Consider the following 26,984-nt stretch of genomic DNA (forward strand, 5'->3'; position numbering starts at 1 on the left):
AGTGACTTAATGGCCCAACAAGTCCAAATTACATTCGGTTAACTAGTAAAAACCTTAACGGGGTGCTAAAAACAAAGCAAAATCAGTTCTAACTTATTTAAGGTGTCCTTACAATAATACCTGTTCAGGTTCTGATACTACAGGTGGGTTTGGCAACCACTGCTAGTCAGGACTAATTCCCACTTCAAAGGAGAGAAGATGGGAACTCCACCCATTCAAGAAATAGTCACAGTCATAACCACACCTGTCAGGAATGTTACCTTGATTGGAATTGTGATAGTGTCACATGTAAGACAGAACAATGCTCCATACAATGGTTATTATACAATGTTTTCACTGGGAATAATTAAAAAGTGGCTATTGTGGACAGATAGAGGGTTGAAAGTGACCACCTTTCACCTTTACACTTAGATTCAATTAAGCAAGACAGTCCTTCTTCACATTTTGTGTGCCATTGAAAAGTAATACTAAATGTGTCTAACCCATAATTTGCACAGGTAACAATTATGACTGTTGTACGTTTATTGGGCTAACGTTGACATTTTGAGTCATGTCACTTGTTAGCCATTAGTTGCACAGGTCACAGGCTCATTCATGTCTTATAGGCAGCTGAACGTCTGGAATGCCACATACTGTGACATCATCAGTGGTACAGGTGGGCACAAGTACAGCAATGTATCTATAATTATTAGCAGGCATCTCATTAGTGACAAATTTATAAATAGTTGTTACAGAGCTCTGATTAGTGACTGATTAATCCACAAAGTGGCTGATTTATCAATAGTTACTAGCAGAGGTCTTGCAGAATTCTGATTAGTGACCCATCTATCTGATTCCATTTTTGATCCCTCTAATTACCAGACGCTTCCTCATTTCCTCCATTCCTGGACAAGAAGAAGCAGCTGTACTTCTTTTATAAGACACCAAGACACCAGACACTCATCACACCAAGTCTGTGTGCTTATTGTCCGTACCACATGTAAAACAGAGTACACTATGTGCCTGGCTCTGTGACAAAAAAAAAAAAAGCTCATCCTTATGTTTGTTCAGGACTTGTTTATTTTGCTGTTTGTTGCTGGTGAAGTAATCAACAGAAAACAATGAAACCATCATAAGATCATTTACTAACCACTTACTAGCCATTTAATGATTTCATATTCTTTCAGACCCACTGGGATTACATTGGCACCCATGTGCTGTATATATCTAAACAGAACAAAATTAATAGTATGAATTATGCATTGGTAACATTTTTAGCATTAAGGAAAATTAAGAATATGACACTAACAATGAGCAGTGTCTAACAGAAAAAAAAATTATGATCCTCACTTATTACCTCAGAGATGGGAGAAAACAGCAACAGGAAAAAACAGAACAACAAGAATAAAGACAGAAATAAGAGGAATATAAGAGTCCTTGAAAAAACAGGTATCATGTTCGTTGTTTACTGTTCACCCTACATGGCTCTACCAGCCTCAGAGGCACATCTGATTCTTCCGGTGTTCGCAGGTTGAAACTTATCTTTGGCTGGTGACCACAGAGATGCCAAACACAGTAGAATGCGGGAAACGAAATACATCACAATACCGCATATAAAATAAACATCAGTCCGAGAGGTGGCAGGTGTTAGGGGGCGGCGATGGAGGTGGAAGAGATGGGTCTTTAGTCTGCAACGGAAGATGGCCAGCGATTCCGCTGTCCTGACCTCCACTGGGAGTTCATTCCAGCACTGAGGGACCAGTACAGACAGGGATGGTGTCTGAGAGGAATGACCCTGTCGGGACGGGACAGTCAGTTGCCCAGTAAATGCAGAGCATAGCGATCTTTGCAGAACATAGGTTTTGTTGGGTTTATGAGGGGGCTGTCCCATCCACTGTCCTGTTTGCCAGCACTAAGGTTTTGAAGGAGGAGCGGAGTAACTTGACTACATTTAGGGAGATTGTAGACAGGTCACGCAGCTGCGTTCTGGATGAGTCGGAGGGGAAACATAGCATTGATGCTCAGCGTTCACTGAATTCAGCTTCATTAACTTAAACTGGTACCGGATGCGGTTTCCTGTTCCTCTTGCCTTTGCTCTTCTCCGAAGGCTACTGTATGTGCCAGGCGGAAAACTCGAGCGACGGCATCCTGATGCACTTCACTGACAGCATGAGCCGCTTTCCTTGAGGCTTCTGACACACTTCCTGCATCTAAGGCAGCGGAATGCCCCACACACGCTCCAACAAGGCCCCCTGCTATGCCCCCTACTGTGCCACCTGCCATGACAACTTTCCCTATTCCCACTGCCACTCTCTCTACCACATCTAATCCAGTCAGTCCTGCTGGTGGGAGGTCATCGGGAGTAAGGGGTGCAGCAAGTTGATCAGGAGACGGAAGGGGTGGGGCAGGCTGATCGGTAGAAGTCTGTGGTTGAAGTCCCATCATTGCTGCAGCTACACTTAACACACCATCCACGGTGTGGTCTGATACCCTTTCCACGATACTGCTATGAGCAGTTCTGTAAACTCCCACTATGACTGCTCCAGGAAGGATCACTGTTGCTATGCAACCTACCTGCACCCCATAAAATGCTCCAAGCAGCGCCCCCGTTCCCATCCCTGCTAATTCTATTAGCAGCGCATCAATGAAGCGCCATATATCCTCTGGGCTCTGTAGCGGTGGTACTGCTCTCAGCATCTCATTAGTGTAGCAGCCTCCTCCATTATGCATCACCATGACATCTATCTTCCTCAGTAGCTCTAGGACTTGGGCCCCATTTCCCATATCTGTGTTGTTAAACACATGGTACCTGCCTCTACATGCCACATTGACCAGCGCAGACAGATCGTCATCCTCTGCCACAAACTCCTCGATGGTGCGCCCCTCTCGTTGGAGCTGATCTTTATGTGTGAAAAGCACCACAGCGTACTCCAAGACCCTGCTTCCGAACACTCTCCTGATCTGCCGGATCGTGTCTCTTTCTTCAGGGGTGTATCGATGTACACCTAACACAATGAGGAAGGCATGGGGGCCGGGAGCGCAATAAGTAATGCACGTCACTATAGCGCGCCTTAATGATTCCTCTGTGATACCAGTATCAATGAAGCCTGGGGTATCAACCACAACAATATTTCTCCCATTGACTACCCTTACTTCCCTCTGTGTTGCCTGTGTTACAGGGCGTGGAGACAGCCTGGCTTCAAACAGCCTCTCTCCCAGGATGGTGTTCCCTGTGCTGCTTTTCCCGTGTCCGGTTTTCCCAAGTAGCACAATCCTCATCTCATTGGCTCCTGTGGGAAGCAGCATGGTCACATGACCCTTACTTTCACAAAATTGTTTCCCCCACCATACTGAGAGGAACATTCAAGGACAGCATGATTAATCACAAGGAGCACAACACATGTTAATGTTGTTACTTATATAATTATATCCTCCCTACTTTAAAAAAGAGAAAAAACAGGTTAAAAAGGTGAAACCAATGACAATTTCTTTTATAATCATGCAAACCTCTGACTTCATCAAGGAACATAATTACAGCAATTTATATGTCAATATATCATTTGTTTAAAAACAAACAACAGCATGAAGTTACAATGCAGATGAATTTCATTTTCCATATTATATAAGTGTACAATATATTGAGGATTTTCTTATTGGCCGCATATCCTTGTGCTCCCCATGACTAAAAACACAGTATTGCAATACTCCTATTAAGCATTCTGACTGTGTAAGACTTATTTAGGGAGTCAGAACTCCCTCCCTCTTCAGAGGACAAAGGATGGAAATTCCAAGCAGAGACAAACATTCAAGAAAAAGTCCCAGGCATTACCGCACCTGTCAGGAATGCTGACATGCACCCTGTAGAATACTCAAGTTACCAATTTGCACTTTAACTGGACAAAATTGCTCTAAGTGTCTATACAGCGAGACAGTTACTTGCAATTTAATAAATAGGAGTGAAAGCTTCAAGGAAGCTGATATAAAAAAATAGTCATTATTTTATTTCATGACAAAAACATGGAGACGTGGGTGTGTATATATACACACACACACACAATTCTGTATGCCAGACACCAAACATCCCAAGTTTGTGTGCTTATTGTTGTCTCTGCAGTGTACCTCACATGTTTAACACTGTGCCAAGAACATTCGTCCTTAAGTTTGTTCAGGGCTTGTTTATTACCTGAGCACTATTTCTTGTGAGAAATAGCAGAGAAATGCTTGCAAGAAATATTACTTGTGCACTACTTTTTTCACCACTTTTATGAGCAAGCAGCTGAATGTGTTTGATCCTATGGAATAAAAGACTTAAATCACACCATGCATGTTCATGGTTTAGCCTCCAAAATAATCTGTCAGCTTCCTCCCCTGTCCTCCCTTTTCCTCCTCCTCTATTCATCTTTTAAAGATGTCGAGGTAAAATACAGTATTTTTCCAGCCAGAGGAACTTTCAAAAATAATCATACAATCTGAAGAGGCCAATCTGAAGAGCTCTGGCTACCTAAACACAGATCTTAAAATCTAAAAAAAAAAAAAAAAACTCACCAGGCATCGTGTAGGGCTATGGCATGCAGAAGGTCCTGAGGAAGAGACTGAAAATGGCTCTCTTACAGCAATGTTATTAGGTCACAATTCAGACACTTTTCTTATCGTGCTACTTCACATCAGAAACTCCTGTTCTCACAATAAAAGCTGGATCAGCTTGGATTATGCCTCAACACGTTCTGATGTGGAACTTAAAAAATCTGTTCCACATCAGAACGTGATGCTCCGTGCCGTGTCGAGTGCGACGCGTCGTCAGATACGCACCCCAGTTTTTTATATCGTCCCAAAACCCTTGGGTCCGTTGGAGTTCCTATTGGTGGCCAGTGGATATGGCCAGATCACAGGACAAATGGTGAAGTGGGGGCTGTCCTCGGGGGTGTGCCTGTGCCTTGTGTGCCTATGTCTCATTTGTGGAGGCACTGCGGCTAGGGGGAGCAGCAAGACAGGTTTGGGTGGGTTTGAACTGGTTTGAACAAACTTGAGAGAGGAGGGGGTGGTGTGCACAAACTGAGACAATGGCCCTTTTTAACAACCTTGTATGTCAGTTTCACAAAATCGGTGTACAAGATACAAGACCCAGTCTGAAACAACGAAGCCGACTACTTTATCGAAAGGCATGTTTGTTCTGATATGTTCTTTATTGTAAATGATCATGCCACTACCTGACCAATGTCACACCAAGAAAACACTAATTGAAGCATATCAATTTACTTCTAAAGCATCATGTAAACAAAGAAAAAAAAAGTCCAACAGCCTGATTCATGATTTAAATTAAGGAGGCCTGTGGGAGACAAACACATTGACTTCTGAAATCAGTTCTGCTAACCCACAATCTGCCCTCAAAATCATCTCCACAAAATAGTGCCCTTCAGGGACAAGCTGTGTAGTTAAACACACAGACAAGCTTCAGGTTATTCTTAATGCATTTTACCAGGTATTCAATATTATTATATTCATAAATAAGGTAATAAAATAATAATTGTAAGTTTTTAGTTCAGATTTAAAATACACAAGAACAAAGTCAATCACTGAAGGTAGTTTCATACTTTAAGTAAAAGTTTACATTTTCTGTTTTTATGAATAAAATATGAAAGTTCATGTCTAATGTTTCAGACACCAGTCTTGTAATATATAGAGAAGCAAACATATTATGAAAAAATAAGTTATCAAAACAAAGTTTAAAAAAAAAAAACATGTCTCTGTTATTTGCAGGTCTGGTCTAAAATGCTTGAAGTAATGTACAATGATAGTAATTATTATATACACAGACTAATCACAGGTTTTACTGTAAAAATAAGTTCAGACTCTAATGGCACAAAACAATTAGCACTATTCACAAAACACACACACACACACAAACACACACACACACAAAGGGGACTGTACAAGTAACAACACTTTCCAACAATTCAACATGATGAACAAGCATTACAGTGCTTATCCCAAATAGTAATAATAAAACTAAATAAAGACAAGCAAAACAAAGGACATTTTTCCTCAACTGGATGTTTAAATGTTTACAATATTGATTTAATTGTGTAATGAGGATCCTCAGACATGACATCCTCTCATTCCTACACCAGAATATGCAAGTTACTGTATTAAAGCAGTTGCTAAATACTAATGTTTTATGTGCAAGACCATGTGCAATGCTATAAAATGCTATAAATATGTTTTTTTTTTAAATCAATAGTGTGAGATTAAAAATTAAAGTTATCTCATGGCAAGTGATGCCTACTTAAGTTTTCATATTTCATAATTTGTGTTAACCTATTTTCAACAAGAGTACATAGTAATGATTAAACACGCTGCTGGAACGTCTCTGGAGAAATGACTCAACAGAAAACAGAAAACAGAGTATTTTCCAGTTTAAATGTGCCATTTCAATAAATGCTTTTTAAATGTGTACCTACAGCACAGTTTTTTTGGTTCACAGATGCATGAATTATGCATGATGCATGAAATATTTCTATTCTGCTCCACAGCAAGCTGTTGCTGTGTCGTCAGACAAGTCTAGGCATGCCTGTGCAATCAGAAACAACTTGAATGTGACATTTACTCTTGAAGTAAGGCCTTACCGGCAACCCACCCTGGCTGCACTGGACAGTTGGCCCGTAGGGGGCGCTCTCTTGTGTGGGGCAGGTGAGGAGATGAAATTAACAGGTGTGCGTATGCGTATGCCGCTCTCACAGTAGTCTGGTCGCAGTACCTCACACAGCAGAGGTTACAGGGAGGGTATGACGACCCTTGCTCCTGCTGACATTGCGAGTTTGGCGCAGGGGAAGAAGGCAGCCGGGTCTTCCTGTTGTGGGGTGTGGCCCGCCCCCTCACCGCACCCCCTCCCACCCCCCCCAGCTACTCCTCGGGGAGGTGGTTCCTGCGGTTGCGGCTCTTCCTTTGGTCCATGAGGGGCTTGAGTTTGGCCAGGTCGCCCCTCAGCGGGCCCGGCTTTTCCCCCTGCCTCTGCTCCTTGCAGTACTGCTGCAGAGCCAGCGCCTCAGCGGGACTGAAATCCGACACCAGGGCCTTGGGGTGGAGCGCTCCCGCCAGCGCCCAGGGCGAGTGCCGCTTGTCCGTCAGCGCCTCCACTAGCCCGTCGCTCAGAACCTTCAGCCGGATCTTGGCTGCCGTGCGCTTGAAGCCGTTTTCCGCGGCCTGGCAGTAGTACAGCCCCTGGTCCGAGGGCTGGACGGAGCGGATGAGCAGGCCGTGACCGGAGGAGACCACGCGCTCGCTCGGCTTCACCTGCAGAGAGAGGTGGCGCCTTACCCTCAGCACACAGAACAGGGCTCTCAGACTCTCAGTCCAACAGAGCCTGCTGTGTGTCTCAGTCATTAATTAGTGATTGCTAAATGACAGTAATGTAATGTAACATGGCTTAATCAGCCCGGTTAGTTCAACACCAGTATGCATTCGCACTGATCCGTTTTACTAAGCACACTGCAGTAATATGTACTGTAAGTGTTAACCCTGTGTGCCGTCTTCAGCTGTGACATATCATGAAAACATCTAAATGCCGGAGCAAGCGCATTGGGCCAAATTATTAAAGTCAGCATACAAACAGGCCCAGTCTGACTACCCTCACTAGAACCTGGACCCCTGACTCTCAAGTATAAACCGCACACATAGCAAGAGTACAGTAACACAGTAACATGAAAAACTATAGGTGTGGTGGGGACAGTTTTGAGAAACAGGCAAACAACCTTCATTAAAGCGAAAATGCCTAATGACATTTCTCATTTTTTGAGACAGAGAAAAGAGACAAAAGTGATCTCCCTGCCGTAGTGCTTCTCTCAGACTGTGTAGTCACAGTTTCCCTTGGCAACACGGTTCTAACAGCGTTTCCAGCAGAGCTCTGTAAGTGCATGCTGATTCCTGGCTTGTGAACAGCCCCTGTGACACGTACACTTTGCTTATCGCTGACTCCACCCATTCCCCTCAACAACGAGAGATCTGGCTGTAAAACCCGTGTTCAGCCTTCCTTTGTGATTGTGATTTTGTATGATTAATGTAGACACCTTGAACTGATCTAGTGGCCTTCGGATTGGCCTCCACCTCCACGCAGCACTGTGGAACGCCTCTTAATTAATGTCCCTTTTTATGTGACCCGATGGGTCCCATTAGGAATCATGTCGACTGCTTTGAGTTTTAAGAGACCCCCCCCTCCCGTCACCTCTTTTCTCCTGTCAGTGTCTCTCTGATACAGCCATCTGGTAGTGGCGTGGGGGGATTTGGGCAGGCACTCCAGAAAGGTGGTGTTGTTCTTCACCCCATACTGCACCGTCTCCACTGCGTTCCTGTAGGCTGAAACGAAGGCACACACACGCTCGCACTTACACAAACGCGGAAACACACGTCTACACGGTGCAGGATGCACCGTCTCCACTGCGTTCCTGTACGCTGAAACGAGGGTGCACACACACTCACACACACACGCGTGTGCGTTTACACAAACACAGAAATACATACCCACAGTGCGGACTGACTGTCTCTGCTGTGTCCTAGTATGGTTAATCAAGATCACACACACACACACACACACACACACTTCTTACAATTACAGGACGTAAATAAGTCTTCTGACATTTGTAAAGTTTTGTTTAGGGACACAGAACAGATAATTGATTTAAATTTATGAATTCACATAGCTTTCATATTTTTTGTGTATTTTGGAAGAACAAATATGTTTGGCTTGTGTATGATGTATTGGGGTAGAACAGTAATTTCCACCAGACTTGTCCTGGATTCAAAACACATACAGTAACATGCCTGGAACATGCAGTACACATGTTACCCTGTATAGTAACTATAGTAACAGACAGAGTTACCCTGAGGCTAATAACACACACGGTTACCATGGATACAGGGTATGGGTGGGTCTGTGGTGAGTGTGTGAGTGTGCTGTTCTTGCACTACCTCCCTCTGTGCCGCCTCTTCTGAATCCTACCTTTAAGATTGAAGCCTCTGCACTGTGTCAGTGGGTTTCCGTGAATAATGTCCTGCCTTCTGCTCCTCCTGCATCAGAACACACACAGGCACACACAAACACACACACACAAGCAGATAAGTCCACGTCCTGTGGGATAAATACGTTACATTGGAAATGATATTGCATGGAGATAAAATTGCATTTTCTCTGCTGAAACTATGACAAGTATGATGTGGTGAACCCAGAGTAGCTTCCAAACCTCCAGGTCTTGTTTTAATTAAAGCAATTTTACTTGACACTGTGCGTATTAGCAGATAGATATGCTTCATTTTCCAGAGTAGAGCGGTTTTACTTCTGCTATTTTTGGCCTCTCTTCTCAATGAAAGGCAGATGATGTCAACAGAGAAACGAAGCGGCGCTTGGAGTCAGACCCGGCCGCCAGCGTGGCGAGCGCTCTGCCGTGTTATTCCACTGCAAGGTGCAGCCGAGGGGAAGCCAAAAACGACATGAAAACCCAGCGTTTCAGGAGCTAAAGGAAGCGTGGCTTTTTGTACCCCAACCAAACTAAACGTGAACTGCGGCGGTAGCTCCCAGGCGGATGGCACGGAGGGAAGGAGCATAATGAGACATGACTCAGATATCGCCAACTGTTACTGTTTAGACAGACGTATGATATTACAGGGCTCATGACTGATGCGGTAATTCTGCATCCGGGTTTCACTCAGCGTACAAAGGCGAGAACCGCACATGCTTTCAGTCATGTATAGCAGCGACTCACGGTGCGTTACACCAGAGGGAATGAGCACTCCGGTTCAACAGCCCATAATTAGTCAGAGACGTCGGCTTGGTGACGAACTCCCGTTTTCACCTTTAAATAGGGAGCAATGCCTATGACGAATCCATTGTTCCTCCTGCACATAGGGGGCGCTGTGGAAAACATGCCATACCTCTTGCCCGTAGGGTAGTAGCGGGAGCAGCTCAGGCCATCCCAAGCACAGTACGGGTCTCTGGCCAGGCAGCAGTCCGCGCAGGCTGAGCCGTAGGCATGGCAATGGTGCAGAGCTACCTGGGAGATGCCGTGCTCCGAACTCACGTAGAGCTGTTGCTAAAACGCAAGTGGGTCACACAGTCACATGAGCATTTGCTTCAGTGCGTATGAGTAAAACTTCACACGTGAATTACTTTACACATGACTGAAATACATGCATTCATTGGATTGACACCTTTAAGTCACACCCCTGCCTCCCTGGTTGATGTACAAAACAAGATGTTACTTTGTTATGCATTATAAATCACTGTAATGCATGGCTCGTGAATCAATATCAGTACAAATACAGATTGGTTTAACTTACCTTTTTAGAGGAGATTCTTAAATTTGTCACAGGGGCTTTATTCTGGAAAAAAGAGAGAAATTCTGAAATTGGTCAGTATTTTTGATAAGACTTTGCCACCCGAATCAGGTGTTCTTTGAAAATTTTGAGATATCTGTAAATGCGTCAATTTCCTGTATTATCTGCCCTTATCCAGCATGTTTGGCTTGGTCTTCTCCATCTCTTTGTGCTCCAGCCAGCCTCTATGCTGCACGTTCTTTTAAAGGCTTTGATCGGTCAACCATGTGGAGAACCAGGAGAAGATCCAGTCTTTCCCTTATAAAAGCTTTGATCTGTAACCCACATGGTGAATGAGGATAACGTGTTTTACTGGCAAATGTTAAATACTTTGACCTGTTTGTACAGAGAATGAGGAGAAGACCTAGCTCTCTGGTAAAAGCTTTGACCTGCTTATTTGAAGAACACAGTGAAGGCCAAGTCTGTCTCTAGCAAAAGCTCGGACCTGCAAATTCAGAGAATTTTATCAGAGAAGGCCAAGGCTGTCTCTGATAAAAGCCTCACCTTAAAGACCTCCAGCTCCTCCAGGATCAAGTCTTCGCCCAAGGAACGGTTGGTTGGGAGGACAACAACCTTCTGCACTGTTCCTTTATCTGAAGACAATGAGAACCAATACAACAGTTGAGCAAAGAACCATTAAAGAATTAATATTGAATCTATCTATATATCTATCTATCTATCTACAAATGCATTGTCTTGTGAAAGCATGAATACATATATTTATCTGTTTGAATATATTCTATATCTATAAAAATAAAATGAACATTTTTGCTTTTCCCTGATGGAACCTGTTTATAATGCTTCATCAAATCAGCTGTTAAATTCACAATTTAAGCCGGGGGGGGGGGGGGGGGAATAACATGCGGGGTAGCAATGGAAAAGTGGAAGGTGGGTATTCAGAAACAACTGAGGCGGAATAAAAGTCATTGTAGTACATCCTCAGTAAGAATCCCACTGGAGTGGAGAAAAGTTTTTAAAATGATCTGGTTGTTATGAATATTAATGTTTCATTTCTCTCAGGAAAGCCATGCCTTCTACAGCTGCTACGGGGATGGCATCTTTGGCATACGCCTTTAAATCTGTGGAGATGAAGAGAATAAGTTCTCGGTGGAAGAGTGTAAGCCATCCACTGGCGCACAGCGCTCTGTTTATGCAACTATTTTCTTAAAGGATTAGAAAAATGAGTCTGAAAATGCTCTTGGAAATCCCCAATAAACCCCCCCCCCCAACAACAGCAAAACAAAAGCCGCCTGTGGCAGAGGCTGTGTCTGACACTGCTGGCTTCCTGTCAGGAATCCGGGAAAAATGCGAAACTGATAAACACTAACAGCTGTGAACCCTTTAGCCTGCGCGGTCAGCCCAGAGTCTCCCAGAATCCCCCGCTGTGCTGTCGCCACGCAATCTCCCTGCATCAGACTGCGTTCGGCCTGTGCCATCGACCCAGAATCTCCACAAATCTGCACAGCATCTGCCCGCGCCAGTGCAGGGTCTCCCAGCACACACATCCCGGAGTCTGCCTGCATAACCCCACAATCTTGCTTTATTTTGTGTTGTTGGTAACCCTACCTGACTTTATGTCATCGGTGTTATTACATGCTTAATGGCGAAGAGGGTAGTCCCACTCAATTAATCTCAGACAGCCAGTATAAATGGGCTTATTCACATATTATGGGTCTACAGTGATGCTGCCCTCTGCTGGACTGAGTCATTTTAATCTGCTCAGATACAGTTTGACCTTGATGGAGCATTTCTGCTTGAGCTGTGTACTAATGTGAGGATGCGTTACCCAGTGAAGATGACACTGGTTACATTAGCTCACCAATAGTCCCCATTTTGCAGACTGTTATAGATTGTAAGTGAAGACAAGTGCAGTGACAGCTTGGAAACTAAAAACAGATTAACTAAAAACAGCTATAAAAGCAGATACACATGAAAAAATTGCTCTCCTAGCCAAGAATAAGGAAAAAATGTGATCATTCCTGTTTTGATTCATTTTGTAAATGTATTTTCATCGGTGCATGTAGCACTGCCTGGTGGTCATATTTACCATCTCCTAGAATGTCATAGGAGTGGAATGATAGTTTCTCCCCTTTTACCTGTTCCCAGGAAGAGGACCTGGTAGCGGCCGTCCGCGGCGACAACCTGGTCCACAGCGATGGCAGTGTACTTGTACTCTGTATTAGTGCGCACAAGCAACGGCTTCCTGCCCACGGGGTAGATGGGATTGAACATCACAGGGTGGTTCCTGACGAAGGTCACCACATCGTCAGGGAACTCTTTCGTCGTGTGGATGTTGGGGGTGAAGGCTCCACCTGGGCACTGTGAAAATTAGGGGGGAGAACGTTTTTGGTAATCAACCCCCAGCTGACAAACTGATACGGTGGGCACCACAAACTCTGAAGATTACATCTCAACTGGATGTTGCTTCAGAAAACGATGAATCCTGGCCTGTACTACAGCCCTCTGTGCCTTTTCTCTTTAGAATGGTATTGTTATTGAATCGCTTCAATTGATATATTGAATCACTGGCTCCAAGAAACATGTCTGTCTACAGCTCTACTCAGCAACGGAATCCCAGACCTCAATGCAGCCCTGTGACAGGGCTGACGAAACGCTCTTCAGCCCCTCTAGGACTCTACCATTCAGATCTCGCAGGAAAATCTACAGAATCAGGAAATATCTGCAGTATATCACAATGAGTATATCCAGTTTTTATGTGACACTTTAGTGCCTCCTGCCAATAAGAAATATTTCCCAGTGTCCATCTCTCTCTCACTGGAGAATTGGCTGGCGTTTTCACCTGTCACTTTTATCATGAACGCCCACTTTACCTCAAATGTATATTAATCTCAAAGGCTGTGCAAAACAATATCCAAATATTTTGCATAAGAGTGGGGGAAAACTTTTTTGTTTCATGTGCAACTGTGTATTGGAACATGAGGGAGAAGTCAATAGTGGATTACATTTATTCTCAGCTAAGCACAGCAAAAGAAGGCAGAATCCCATTCCGACCGATTGCAATGCAATCAAAAACGGTAACAACTAATGAGTGCTCAAAGAAACAGTACATAATACATATAAAAAATATTTAAAAAAATAAATATTAATAGTGCTATTTCTGTTGATTGTGTCTAACATGGAGATGCCTCCATCAGTTGCAGCTGTATGGCCTCTGTACTAGAAAAATAAATGTTACTTTTGGTGAGAAGATTTGTTCATTGCTATTTATATTAAAAAATAAGTTGCAGACTTTGCTGCATAATTTCATAAATGTCACCGCAAAATTTTTACATCACAGAAATCACAACAAAAAAAAAATAGGGAAATCATTTACTTCCATTTAAGCTTTATTTTAATGGTTGGTTATATTGGAGATTTTAAGGTGCATTAACTGGGCTACTTGTTTAACTGTGTTTCTTGAGCTGTAGAAAAGGACACTGCGGGGTCTGTTGCTGTCTCTTAGACAATGACCTCCTGCTCGCTCAGAGTCATTCTCCGTTCTGTGACACTCCACCTCTTCCACCCTTCACTCGCACCCCTGTAACTCACCGTGCCCGGGCGGGGGTAGGGGATCCGGCCCTGGTACGCCCCCCACTGGAAGTTGGGACCCTCTCTGTGGGCGAAGGGGCCATTGAAGACGGTCAGGATGTCGGCCATGTTGTACACGCACACGGCCGAGCCCTTGAACACTGAGCTGAGGACAAAAAAAGCCGCCCGCATACGTTTACATTCACCAGGAAGAACATCCGAAAACAGAACTGCCGCTTTCCGGGATGGTGTTTTTGGGATATCCCGCTTCTACGTTTCAGCAGGATTTCCCAGTAACACAACCCCAATGTACACTTTGTCTGCCCCCACTGTGGGGGTATGTGATTTAGCCCGCGTGCCAGGCTCCAGCAAACCTCTGCTGCGGAGACCAAACAATTCGACAACAAAGGAAGAAATGCACTGCACGAGTACTAAAAATAATGGTCGGAACACAAAGCAAACGCAAAGCTCTCCCAGTTTGGCTTGGCGGAAGGTGTGAAGCCTCATGGGACTGCCTACGGGCTGTGTTACATGGAAATAAGCCCACTGTGGATTATCTGGAGGGCCAGTACGAATGAGCTCACAAAAGCAGAAATTCACTCCCAGGGTAAAGGCCCTTCATTACCATAATCACAGATTCTCTATGTATGGATATTCCTGTCCCTGTGCTTCACCTTGACAGTTCTGCCTCTGCCACTGTTCAAGATTTAAGTGTTCTGATTGGCTGGCTCGGTGTAAAAATTCTAGAAGGAGCATGATCAAACACAGAACATCTATGTCCACAAGTACAGCCAGAGAAACAATACAGATGAGGAAATGGGGGGTTAATCCGTTTTCATCAAACAAATAAAGTCACTAATTTCCTGAGCAATAATGTGGTTGTGGTAAGCACAGGGCCGAGTCTTTGTAAAACTGGTACTGCTGTAGTGAGAGGTTTCCATGTTTCCTGCTGTATCTTGCTGTCTGGCTATGCCCGGATCTCCCCTACTGAGATCAGGCATATCCAACATCTATATTCTCATGGGGCAAGAACAATATTACAGTTGGCTTACCTTGTGGATGTGAAGACGGCGAACACCAAAAGGTTCTTGGGCCGCTCCGATTCCAGTAAAAACACGCTCTCTAGACGGAAAACACACATTTGTGTTACCGGTCACATTCATCAGCCAGCCTGTCTCCTCATTGGATTGCACAGTTGAGACCAGGCCAGGGTCTGGGTCTTACAAATGCTGGATGAGGCTTTGTTTGAATAGTAAGAAATAAAAAACCTAAAAACCTCAACACCTAAATAACCTCAACATTGTTCTGATAATATCTGATATTTTTTATCATATTAATGCTTCTACCATATCTTATTATTAGGCACACAACACCCAGAAATGAACGCGCTGTATGGAGCTGCAATATCTGAGTATCAGACAGATCACTCAGGCAACTGTATTGTGCCCTGAAGCTCTGACTTCAGGAACACAGAGGAAGAACAGCAGCTGGTTTTCGATATTCTGGCGAATGCGTGTTACACCCTGGGTCTCACTGACCGAGCTCGTCAAAGTGCGTTTCCGTGCCGTCCTGCTCCAGCACAGCACACACCATCCGCGCTTTCAGGAAGGTGCTCCACTTGTTGACGAGGCTCCGCTGACCGCCGATGTCATTCTGAGATGTAGGGGAGAGGGGACGGTCACTGTCTGAGCTGAACTTAAACTCTCAAGTGGGACTGATACCATTTTAAATTTGCCACCTGTCTTTTTTCCCCACTAAGAGCAATAGCAAGAAACGTTTGCCCCCTCCCACCCTCCCAAATGTCTGCCTTCATGAATGCTCATAAACAGAACACGTACATACATACACACGTGCGCGCACACACACACACACACACATACATACACAAACACTCACACATACATATATACAAGCAAAACGCACATCCATGTGCACATATACACATATGCATGTGCACACATATCCACATACACACACACACACACACACACCCACACACACAGTGCCCCGCTCCCTCACCGGGCACACTCTTGCCACCATGGTGTGGATGTGCCTGGTGTTGCCGCTGTTGTCCGTCAGCCTCTCTCTGAAGAAGAAGTAGAGCTTGGCGTCACTGGGATCCAAGCCGTCTGGGATGAGCCGGGCATCGATGAACACCGGCTCTGCAAACCCAGAAACGAGACCCAAATCCAGCCTTGATGAGAAACCATGCAGGCGTGCACTGCAGACAGAGTCTGCATTAAATCACTCCGGTGCTGAAAACATGAGCTACATCAGAAACGGGCAGTAGCGTTTCCAGCAGAAACAATCTGGACCTGTTCAGAGAAACCAGTGCAATGGAATTCAACTATTTTACCCACCCCTATTTACAGGAACATGAAATTTTCACTGGCTGGACAGTTTTACCATGACCACTCCACCCCATGTAACTGAGGGAAGAGCCTTCACCTGTCCCCAAAAACTAAATTACATGTTTGTAATGCGTGTGACATATTTAGTGTGCTTAGTATATTATTATAATTATTATCACTATTATTATTTGTAGTAGTAGTAGCAGTAGCGTTGTAAATAATAATATTTTGTAATATTTAATGCGTTTAATGAAGGAAATCTTTGTGTTAATTACCAAGTTAAATTTACCAGCCATACCTCAGCTAGTTACTTTTTATTGCTTGTGTAATATTGCTTATGTGAGAAACAGCTACTCGATAATGAGCCACACCTGCCCTAATCGGCTCAGAATACACAGGTGTGGCCGGAGAGCCAGAGTTTGTGAGCAGTTTGCTTGCTGTGGCTTGGCTCTGCCTGGCATCTGTGTAGCACTGTTTCATTTTTAAAATGAATGATTAATTTTCATAAATATTTCCCCTTCTGTTTATTTTTCCTCTGTGCAGAGCATGAGCCAGCAATATTACAGTAACACCTTATAAAATTTGTGTAGTTATTCATTCTTCATAAAGTAATAGTAGTTGCATTATACATCATTAAAAATATACTGTTGTGTTTATTGCGTGTGGCAGGGGCAGCCAATAAGCCGGGCAGTGATTGGACGAGAAAACAGGCACCAGAAAATGACTAGAGAAGGTGAGTGGCCCTGATCAAGTTCCAAACCCATCAAAGCAGAAGTCCCAAAGACTTCCAGGCAGTACCCTGGGCTCCTCCTCCATAGACACCACTCGCTCCTCCCTAATAACAGCCCTGACAGAGACAGCAAGCAGCCTCTGGGCCCGTTAGCAACCAGCCCCCACCCCTGCTGCCGTCACAGGCCAACAATAATTAATGCTGGCAAATATGTTAGTAAGGAGGAGGCCAGGCTGAGACCATTCCATTCAAGGTTACAATATGCACTGTGGTTATACTGTTTATATTTCTCAACAGCGCACGTTAAAACCCTGTGTGGAAAATTTCCCTGGTCTCCTACTTAATAATTCATTTACTAGAGTGTATTAACATTTAGCTGTATGTAAATAATGTATTTTTAATGAAGTATAAATCTGTTATTAGTGCCATTATGATAATTAATAACTGCACTATGTTCTAAACTGCTACCTTCTTGTGTGAGGTGCCACTTGGGAAAAGAATTACTCTGCAGCCCCTCACATTTGCTGGGATTTGTTATGTCACAATAAGCACTTTGTCTGCTAAATGCCACTAAGCATTGGAAGTGGCACTGAAAGCGAATGGAAATAAATGGAAGCGTCTGTATTCTTGGAGGCAGGAGCTTGAGTCCTGAATCTTGATTCCGAAACACACCGCATAATGAAGAACTCAATGGATGGTGTTCCATTGTGTTCCTTTTGGGCTGTTGACTTTTGGGTTGAAATTTCTTAAACCTTTGGCTCAATGTTCTCCATCTCAGGAGCATTACAATGCTTGGCCCATGCAGAGCTGTTCAGGTAGGTCTTTGTTTCCAACCAGTTCCTCACCGCTGAGCCACTTGGAGTTGTGCTGGTCCGTCCTCACGGCGTTCCTCCTGGTGAGGCTCCTGAAGATGGCCGCGTCGGTGCCCATGAAGTCGATGTAGACTCCAGAGAACAGCTCCTGGTCTGCACAGGAGAGCAGCGCTGTGTCACAGCTGAGCAAAACATCATAGCCCAACACTCCACCGACCCTTGTCTGAACTATCAAACAGGCGGCCTTGAAGCTCAGAACACAAACCGGGCTAAAATGATCAAATCGAAGATTCGCAATGGTGCAGTGGCGTATTGTGAGAATTGAGGTATGAAGTTTGTAATGGCAGATCTCCTTTTTTTAACTGGCACATCTGATTGAATTGCCAAGTGAAGCAGGAGCCTGAGTGCCTGAAATCCAACCTGTAGGTGCGACACCGCCCACTGGCTGTTTCATGTCAACTGGATACCAATCAGAGGTCAGAGACCAGTGCTGAGTGAAAGGGTGTCCAAAGCTTGATGTGGTGGGTGGGTGTGTGAGCGTGTGTGCGTGTGTGTTTGGGGGGGGGGGGGGGGGCAGTGAACTTACTGAGCATGACAGAGACAGTGTTGACTCTGGGGCTGAAGGAGCACCTCCCCTTCCCCGATTCAGCCCGTGAGTCTATGTGGAACACTTGCTCCTGCGGGAAAGGAGAGGAGAGGAGAGGAGCAGAGTGAACACAGGAGAGGCTTCATTACATGGGATACGTGTTAAAACGAGGGCCTCCATTCAACATAATTAAACACACCAGGTAGCGACACCACACAAGCTCTCTGCTGTGGAACAGCAACAGAGCCAGGACTGGGGTCCGGTTTTTAAAGCCCTTTGCTGGGCCATTAAATGTGAATTCCAGCCTGCAGACAGAGGGAGAGGAAATTCCTTCCAGAGAGGCGAGGAGCTGCAGCTCCGGATCTCTGGCTCCCTGCCCCTGGCCCTCAGCAGAGCCCATCCGCCGGTCGCTTTAGGGGTTCTGCGGCGACGCCCGGCGGAAAGCCCCGGAGGAGCCCAGCAGGCCGCTGCGGAGATGGGGGGGGGGGGGCAGGGTGGGGGGGTCAGGGGGAGGTGTGGATCTGTCAGCCGGGAGACTTTCTCCAGGAAAGCGTGGCCTGCGTCCAGCTGGTGTTTGACGACCGAGAGGCCGTTTGGCTCCGCGCGGGCCAGCGGAGCAGGGCGCTGTTCATCATCCCTCTGACGCTCGTGCGCTGTGTACCGCGGCGGCCTCGGGCCCGCACGCTAACACAGCTACACACGCTAATGACGCGCTGCGGACCTCTGGCTGAGAACTCAACAGTGACATACACCACGCCCGCCCGTAACACTCTAACCCCACTTTCAACCCCAGAGGGGGGAGGACTGACGCATCCAGTGCTGCAAAGGAAAACAGACGCAAAATCGCAATGGCAAAAAAAGGCCGATCCTCTGCGGAAACGGACAGGGCAAAAGCAGCACATTTATTAGAGCCTGGCAGCTGCTGCAGCCCCCAGGCATAGACAGCGCTTGGATCCTGGAGGAACAGTCCCGCCACGTTTCCAGGGCTTTTCCCTCCGACGCGTTTCACTGCCTCTTTAGGCTGGGGAGCAGGGTTAACATCCTGGATCAACTGAATTCAGCTTTATTTATATAGCGCTTTTTTACAACATGAGCTGTCGCAAAGCAGCTTTACATCGGTATTCCAGTGCCTGATACCCCCTATGAGCAAGCCAAAGGCAACAGTGGCAAGGAAAAACTCCCTGGCTAATAGGAAGAAACCTTGAGCAGAACCCGGGTCAGAGGAGGAGCCCATCTGCTTCTGGCTGGCACTGGGTGGACAAATGGAGTAGGAAAGAATTTCCAAAGAAATCCTTAATAGTACTTAAGAATGGTGAAACATGTAGGTAGTAAGACATAGCAATATACATCATGCATTGATTGGATCTGCTGTCCTCATACCCACTTAGAGTGTAAATGGCAGTAACACCAACAGATATCACCTGTGCATAATATTATGAGGGATCAACAACGACGACATGATAACAATGCTGACCTCTGACCTCCGACCCCTGTTGACGTACGCACAGATGGGGCTGAAAGCGCCGCTGCCGCAGACGAACAGGTGAGTTCGGTTGAAGGGCTGGATGACCCGGAGAAAGTTCCCACAGCCATGCTGGAGAAACGGAGAGAGAAGGAGGGGTAGAAGGGGAGAGGGAGTGTGTCGAACGATTAACGAGCCAGTCAAACAGAAACAAAGAGCTTCCTATGAGTCCTGATTAACATTTCAAAAGATCAGAAGACACAGGAGGCAACTAGCAATACTCCAAAGCTGAAAAAGGGCAGGACATTTACTTCAAATTCACAGAAACATCCTACATTGTGAGAATCAAATAAAATCACTGAATGTGGATCCTGACCACAAGGAGCCAAGTGATGTGGTTCAACTCATGAATTGTGCAGGGTGTCATATTCAGGGCTACTGAGAATAACAAAGCAATAGTGAAGCATTACATTACATTACTAACATTCAGCAGACCCTCTTATCCAGAGTCAGTTACATTGGTTTCAGTTTTTTACATGTTACCCATTTATACAGCTGGATATTTAGTGAGGAAATTCTGGGTGAAGTACCTTGGCCAAGGGTACAGCAGCAGTAGCCCCAGCAGGGAATTGAACTGGTTACGGTTATGAGTCCTGCTCCTTACCACTATGCTACACTACTGCCCTAAAACTGGCAGTGGGTGGACTTGAACCTCCAAGAAGACTGAAGCCTTTGCGCAGTGTCTTAGACCACTTAGAGAGGAAGGAGAAAGAGAGTGAGAGGTTGAGAGACAGAGTGAGAGAAAGAGTGAGAGAGATAGGGGGGGGGGAAGAGGGAAGTAGGAGCATCGAGGGGATCGTCACTAACTTGGCGCTCGCTGGTGAAAGTGCAGCTGTAGGTGCTGTATCTCTGCAGAGAGCACTCCTGAACAGCACTTCCAACAGCACACACCCCTCTGCTTCAACCAGCGCTGCGTTACACCCCACAGATGTATCACATTTAAAATTTAATGTGAGCAGCACACTCTGTCGTATTCCTACACCGATGCAACACACCCCACTCTCCTACACAGAGAATTTCAGCACTGTGCACCCCGCTCTCTCCTACAGTCAGTTTCAGCACCATACATGCTGTTCTCTCCTTCATTCTCAACACTGAGCCATACAGTATTATCAACTAAAGTTCCAAAGAGTCAGCATGATAATTTAAACATAATCCCTACGCAAACAGATTTACCAAACCCAGACCAACCGATACCAACCACGACTACGAAAATCCTTTCCCACTCACCGCTTCCTTTCCATGTCAGCTGTTCACAGCACCCCCCCCCCCCCCCCCCCCCCCCCTCATCTTCTACCTTTCTTTTCCCTGTTTATGATGTCCACACGGGGGGGGGGGGGACAAAAACCTCAGCCTACGGCCAGGTGCGATCCCTTCCTTGGACTCCAAGCTAAATACAAGTACTGCTACAACCACATAAAACACACACCAAAGAGATGCATTCAAGAAGAGTATGCCACTTGTGTGCATGTGTGTGTATTTGTTTGAGTGTGCATGAGGTGGCATCTGAGCAAGCCTGACCTGATTCAGTACATATTCAGCTCTATAAGTGGATAATGGCTTTGGGTGAGGGGGGGCTGTTCAGTGAATAGTGTAATATAATTTGCTTATGTCTAACACCTCAAATGTCTTCTTAAACTAATATACAAGTCAGGAAAATGATGCTAACAGACTGAGAAAATCAGGACTCAAACCCTCTGGCAAGGATATCTTGAAAAAAGGCGAAAGACTGGCTGAAAAATCCCTAACAATGAGATCACAGAGTAGGCGGGGGGTGGAGGAGCAGACAGCTCTGCTCATACAAATATTATTATTAACCTGTCTGTAAAGTGTGCGCTGTGACTCAAAGCAGCACCAACCATGTGTGGTGGAACACTTTGACACGCATCATCCGTTATTTCAAAATAAGAGCCCCTCACGTAAAGCACAGACAATGAAAACCCATTCTTACAAGCTTGGGGGATGACTGAGAAATATAATTATACATATTTCTGATTCATATATATATATATATATATAGTTTTCTAGTTCATATAGGATTTATAGTTTTGAACACCTCTGGATTCCTTCAATCCTGACAAACGCATTAAATCCACCTAAGAGTTTAATCTCCTGAAGAAACAGGGGCGTGCCCATTTTAAGTCAGACCGACTGGTGCATGAGGCCCATCACTGCATTTATTCATTTCACTCTGTGCTGGCTGGCACATCTGAGCCGACGGGGGCGTCCCGGAGCGACACGACGCTCCTCTTACCGTGGGATCTTTTCCTGCCATTTGGCACTCCTCGACCTTGCTGCTGGAGGCGGGCCAAAACACCTGAAAGAGAGAGAGGCGGGAAAACGCACCCTTTCAGGATCACTCCACCACATTCCATTTGTTCTATCTGTCTGTGCAGCCTTCAATTAACCAGGTATGTCAGTTGAGAATAATCCTCATTGACAGCTTTGTCAGACGGGGAAAAGAACATTTTGTGCTGTAAAGATGATGGGGCTGTAACAGCAGCCAATCAGCAAGAGTGAGAGACTGCTGGGGGAGGAGCACCAGTAAGGCACAGATCAGTGGGCAGATGAGGATTACCAGCATTATAATCCAAATATTCAACAAGTGCTAGCATTCTCAAAGAAAGCTCAAAGAAACAGCATATTAAGATTAGGATTAAGAAGACAATTAAGAATTATGACCATTCATCTGCGTCAATGGCTGTTCATTTCTTAATCTGTGAGATCATATACTCTGTACCTCAGCAATATGGGATGAGAATAAACTAATAATATGCTCCAACCATTCAATCAGTTCACTGAGATGGATCTTGGTCATTGGCACAGTGTTTGCCCAGTTGTGATGTGTAACACAGTTAGTCTCAGTCCTGGTCCTTTGAATACAGTACATGAAGTCATGTCCCTTAAACACAGTGTATGAGGTTGGGCACATCCCGTATGCAGCCATGTTCCATAACACGGCGCACACGTTATGCACGGTCACATTGTGTAACACAGAGCACAGTGTGGTAACCGCACGGCACCGAGCGGGGGGGGGGGGGGGCACTCACCTTGAGCGTCCCGCGGGTGATGTTGTTGATGTTCATGGAGAGGACGTGGTCCTTGCAGCCCACATACAGGCGATCCTGGTCCTCGTCCATCAGCAGGAGGCGGTAGTCCATGGGCCCCTCAGACAGGGTGTAGTGCTCAAAGGCCTGGGATGCCTGGAGCTCTGGAACAACAGATGGAATGACGATGAGGCTTAATACTAAGGTACTGTGGTTCAGTTGCTAGTGTAATATATATTATATACAAGCCTAGCAGGGCTGGATGGCCTGTTATCATCATTTAGTAGTTTGCATTCTCATGTTATAGGAGATAGCATTTGATTTTCTCATCTGTGTGCTGTTCTGCGCTGAATGAAAAATGATTGATATATACCTAAATGTCAACAGATATGATATCCATTATATATTAGTGTTGATTTTAAATTTGATCCTCATAATCTCCCTGTCTCTCTTTCTCTTCTGTCTCTGTTTGTGTGTGTATGTGCTCAAAATACTCTCAAACCAATTTTTATTCCAGAAGCGTCTGCCCAAAAGTTTGGAGAGATCCGTAGAGGACAGACAAAAGGGAAGTCTCTGTTTATAGCATTAGCATATGCTTCTCTGAAACATCTCCCGCCGGACCACATAAAGACCGCTAACATGAACTGCACCGTGAAGAAAACAAAGACACACAGAAGATGACTGAAATGGCAGTTGAGATGAGTAGGGGTGGAGGAGACAAAGGCGCCATGAACGAGTGAGGAAAGGAGACGGCGTCTTCGCTCAAACGACTTGAATGCACACAAACTCTCGTTTGTCGCTTAAGCAAGCCATCCATCATGGGGCTGTGATGAATGGGGAAGGGCGACACAAAGAGTGACACAAAGTGATCTGAAGAGGCAGGGCTCCCGCGAGGGCGGCGTTACCCTCCGCACGGTGAGAACGGTCTCACGGAGCGAACGCGGGCCATTCAGGAAGAGCCGCGTAACTCGGCGTTCCACGGGGAGTGCGGAGGGACCGATGCCCCCTCGAAAAGGCAGCTTTCTCGCGGTCGATCCCCTGACCCGCTCAGAACCCACTCATTGTGCCGCTTCCAGAGGGAAGGGGCGGAGAAGCATCTGTGCTTCCCTTTACAAAGGTTCATCTCAAAAAATCAATACACAGAGTGACGGAGAGAGCTCTCAATGGCAGAATCAAAGCTCTCCACAGTCAAAGCACAACTCATGAATATTAATCGCCTTTCTAATCTGGACTGAAAGGAAGTTGAAGTGGAGCAAGTTGATGTGGGCTTTCTTTCTTTCTTTTTTCATTTTCTTTCTTTTTCCTGGACTTGTTTTCTCTCATCAGGCGGTAAAATGTTTTTTTTTTTTTTTTTTCCTCCCTGTGCTTTCACCCAGAGTCACAGTCTTATTATTCAAGTGCACACGCCTTTGATACGTGAGCTCTCTCCTCCGTAGAAAACACGCATTCCACTACACCCTCTCCCTCCTCATCATCTCTCGGGTGTCTGCCCATTCTACCACACTAAAAGTACAGTAACGCCCATGCCCAAAGTCTTTTCATGGGTCTCTTTTCCCCGAACACAGGGAATGATTGCTAATAGCCATTGCACATTCATTTTCTGCTACCGAGTCTCTCTCATTCATACACCCCACTGTTCAGTGTCTGCTTGTCCTGTTCTGCATATTCTTCAGAAATAACACTCTGTACCACCTAAGACTTTTACGAGCGAATATGTAGGTCTTGTTTTTGGGGTGAGGCCTAATGATAGAGGACCTTTCAAAAGTGTTCAGACCCTTGACCAATCCTCATACTTTACTGAGTTAGAAATTAAATGGATGATTTAAATTTTGCTCTGTGATCATCCATTGATTTAAAAACACTGAAACTCAAAATTAATTATCTCAAGGTGACATAGGTTTTATTTTATTCTATTAAGTATAATTTAAATCAAATATTTCTAATTCAGTAAAATGCAAGAATTGGTCAAGGGTCTGAATACTTTTGCAAGGCACTATATAAAGTAGCATGAACGTGAACATGTATCTTGCCCAGACTAGATGGATGGATGCTTCATTAGGAGACGCTTCAGAAAAACAATCCAATTATGTTGGGATGAGACCGACGTCAGTGTTGAGAAGATCATGTGACACACAAAGTACTAAAGCCGGCCATAGGGCTGAATAAGTGGTCAATCACGCCACCATGAATGACAGCGTAATAAAAAAACCCACACACATTCAGTAATCCAACCTGACGCTGCACGTCTACAAAGTTTATGACCTGTTTTCCTTCCTTGCTTGGAAGGAGAAATCTTTACAGTTTATAAGCCTGGGTTTCCTGTTTTGGGGATAGGTTGGACACACAACAAGAGCCACGTAGTAATGACTGTTTGCTGAAACTGTACACTGTGAACTGGGGCCTCAGAATTCCCCTGAAGGCGCACTTTACGGGGTGACATGACATCCTTTGTTTGTTAAAACTTTGTGCTGGTGACACGGTGTTCGGCGGTCTTTCCCATCCACGGAGCCTGTGGCTTTGTTATTTACATCTACACATGGAATCGTTCCTCACTAGGGGCTTCTCTGGGTAACAGGAGCGGGTGGTCTTAACCCCTTCAAACAAACAGATAAATCACTCCCACCCTCCAACGCGTTTCCATTTTGAGTCTGTCCCAGCCCAAATGAACAAAACCATGACTTTCTCGCACATCAGCGGCACTGAGACTTGATCTTTGAGCAGACAACACAGCAGTTGGACGCCTGAAAAAAAAGTATAGCAGGCAGCATATCAAAAGACATTTCAAATCATAAGAAATCATTTTTGGGTTTTGGGGTGAGTCTTGTTCATCTCAACATGCCAACTGAAAATGATTTCCAGTATTTCTGGCTACATCGGCAGAAGGAGTGGGGAACTTTTTTTAATATAGTTATTCATTAATGTCTCATCGTAGTAAAAATGTCATTATACTGACATGGCCTCACCCAGATTGATGTTACTTTGACCGTCCTCCAACACATTGGTGATGTGATTTAGGATGTGGTCAGATCTGAACTCAGTTCTTCCATTCAGGTGAACAGTTCACACAACACAAGCCCTCCCGAGAGACACTTGGCTCAATTCATTGGCCAAGCATTGAGCTTTTGTCAAAAGACAATGAATATGTCCTCTGCATTAAAAACCACCAAGCAATCATTTCGATAAAATAAAAGCTGCATTCTGACATATAGTTTCCTGGGGCATTTCAATACAATGCATTATACTTTCCTCATCATTTCATGCGCTATGAATTGTTGACACATGGTTCAAAGCCATGCACGCCCAACTTGTTATTCTAAATAAACAGTGAAATCAGAGCCTTTCCTTTGTCTCGTAATGAATGAAGCCGTGAGCTGTGACGGTCTCTGAACATGTGTTGTATTAGTCATGGGTTTGGATGCATTCCTCCTCTCTGAAATCACAAGCCGAGATCCCTGAGGGATGTCGAAAACGTTTTGCGGAAATTCTCGCCTGACTCTCCTGCCCGTTGGGGCTCCCCGGTTGTGGGCGGGGGTTGTTTCTGTTGTTCCTTCTTACGGTAAGAAGCTGACTGAAGGCGGTCCAAGTAGGACAGTAAACAGACAGCTGATCAATGCTGACTGAGACTGCAGACTACGCCCGTAACTGCAGGCATTGATTTTGTGGCATGAAGATGCTGAGAGCCACTAGAGTGCTCAAACCCTGGACAGAATGTCAGTCTGTCACAGTGCTATTACCCACAATGCACCTCTTTTAATGCTGAATGACCTGCGGCCATTTTCTGGGGACACATGGGCCTTCTAAACACCACCGTACGTGCTTATGTTTATATTCCCAGGGTTTTCATTACATTAGTACGGATTTAATCAACATCAACGTGGCCAGGTAGACCACACCCTTCCCAGCATGTCTCTTACCCCCTAACCCAACCTGTTTTCAACCAGCACGCATTGTGAGGGAAGCATTTGAGCCAGGAACATTCCAACGACAGGTGGTGACCGTTCAACGTACAAGACGTGTGCAGTGTAATGTATACACAATGTGGGTGATGTATGACGCAAGTAATGGAA

General features: G+C 45.2%; 2 protein-coding genes across 2 annotated transcripts in view; both read right to left on the minus strand.

Moving 5' to 3' along the window:
• Window positions 1–1,299: 1,299 nt before the first annotated feature.
• On the minus strand, window positions 1,300–4,758 carry LOC118772005. The gene is made up of 2 exons (XM_036520225.1): window positions 4,525–4,758; window positions 1,300–3,269 (listed from the first exon to the last, which is right to left on the minus strand). Exons 1-2 carry the CDS (start codon window positions 4,529–4,531, stop codon window positions 2,026–2,028), a joined length of 1,251 nt encoding a protein of 416 aa, XP_036376118.1. The 5' UTR covers window positions 4,532–4,758; the 3' UTR covers window positions 1,300–2,025.
• A 1,708-nt stretch (window positions 4,759–6,466) lies between these two features.
• The window catches only part of LOC118771792 (semaphorin-3C-like), a 32,257-nt gene continuing 11,739 nt past the window's right edge, over window positions 6,467–26,984 (minus strand). The window contains exons 3-18 of the mRNA XM_036519830.1: window positions 22,921–23,081; window positions 22,125–22,187; window positions 19,823–19,942; window positions 18,349–18,439; window positions 17,796–17,915; window positions 15,889–16,031; window positions 15,408–15,522; window positions 14,922–14,991; window positions 13,891–14,035; window positions 12,438–12,660; window positions 10,846–10,934; window positions 10,306–10,347; window positions 9,901–10,058; window positions 8,972–9,039; window positions 8,198–8,328; window positions 6,467–7,269 (exon numbers count right to left, since the gene is read on the minus strand). Of these exons, the coding sequence (XP_036375723.1) occupies window positions 6,880–7,269; window positions 8,198–8,328; window positions 8,972–9,039; window positions 9,901–10,058; window positions 10,306–10,347; window positions 10,846–10,934; window positions 12,438–12,660; window positions 13,891–14,035; window positions 14,922–14,991; window positions 15,408–15,522; window positions 15,889–16,031; window positions 17,796–17,915; window positions 18,349–18,439; window positions 19,823–19,942; window positions 22,125–22,187; window positions 22,921–23,081 (2,129 nt within the window). The 3' untranslated portion in view covers window positions 6,467–6,879. The remainder of the gene's footprint in view (window positions 7,270–8,197; window positions 8,329–8,971; window positions 9,040–9,900; window positions 10,059–10,305; window positions 10,348–10,845; window positions 10,935–12,437; window positions 12,661–13,890; window positions 14,036–14,921; window positions 14,992–15,407; window positions 15,523–15,888; window positions 16,032–17,795; window positions 17,916–18,348; window positions 18,440–19,822; window positions 19,943–22,124; window positions 22,188–22,920; window positions 23,082–26,984) is intronic.

The sequence above is a fragment of the Megalops cyprinoides genome, chromosome 25 (genome assembly GCF_013368585.1).
Source record: "Megalops cyprinoides isolate fMegCyp1 chromosome 25, fMegCyp1.pri, whole genome shotgun sequence".
Lineage (NCBI taxonomy): Eukaryota > Metazoa > Chordata > Actinopteri > Elopiformes > Megalopidae > Megalops > Megalops cyprinoides.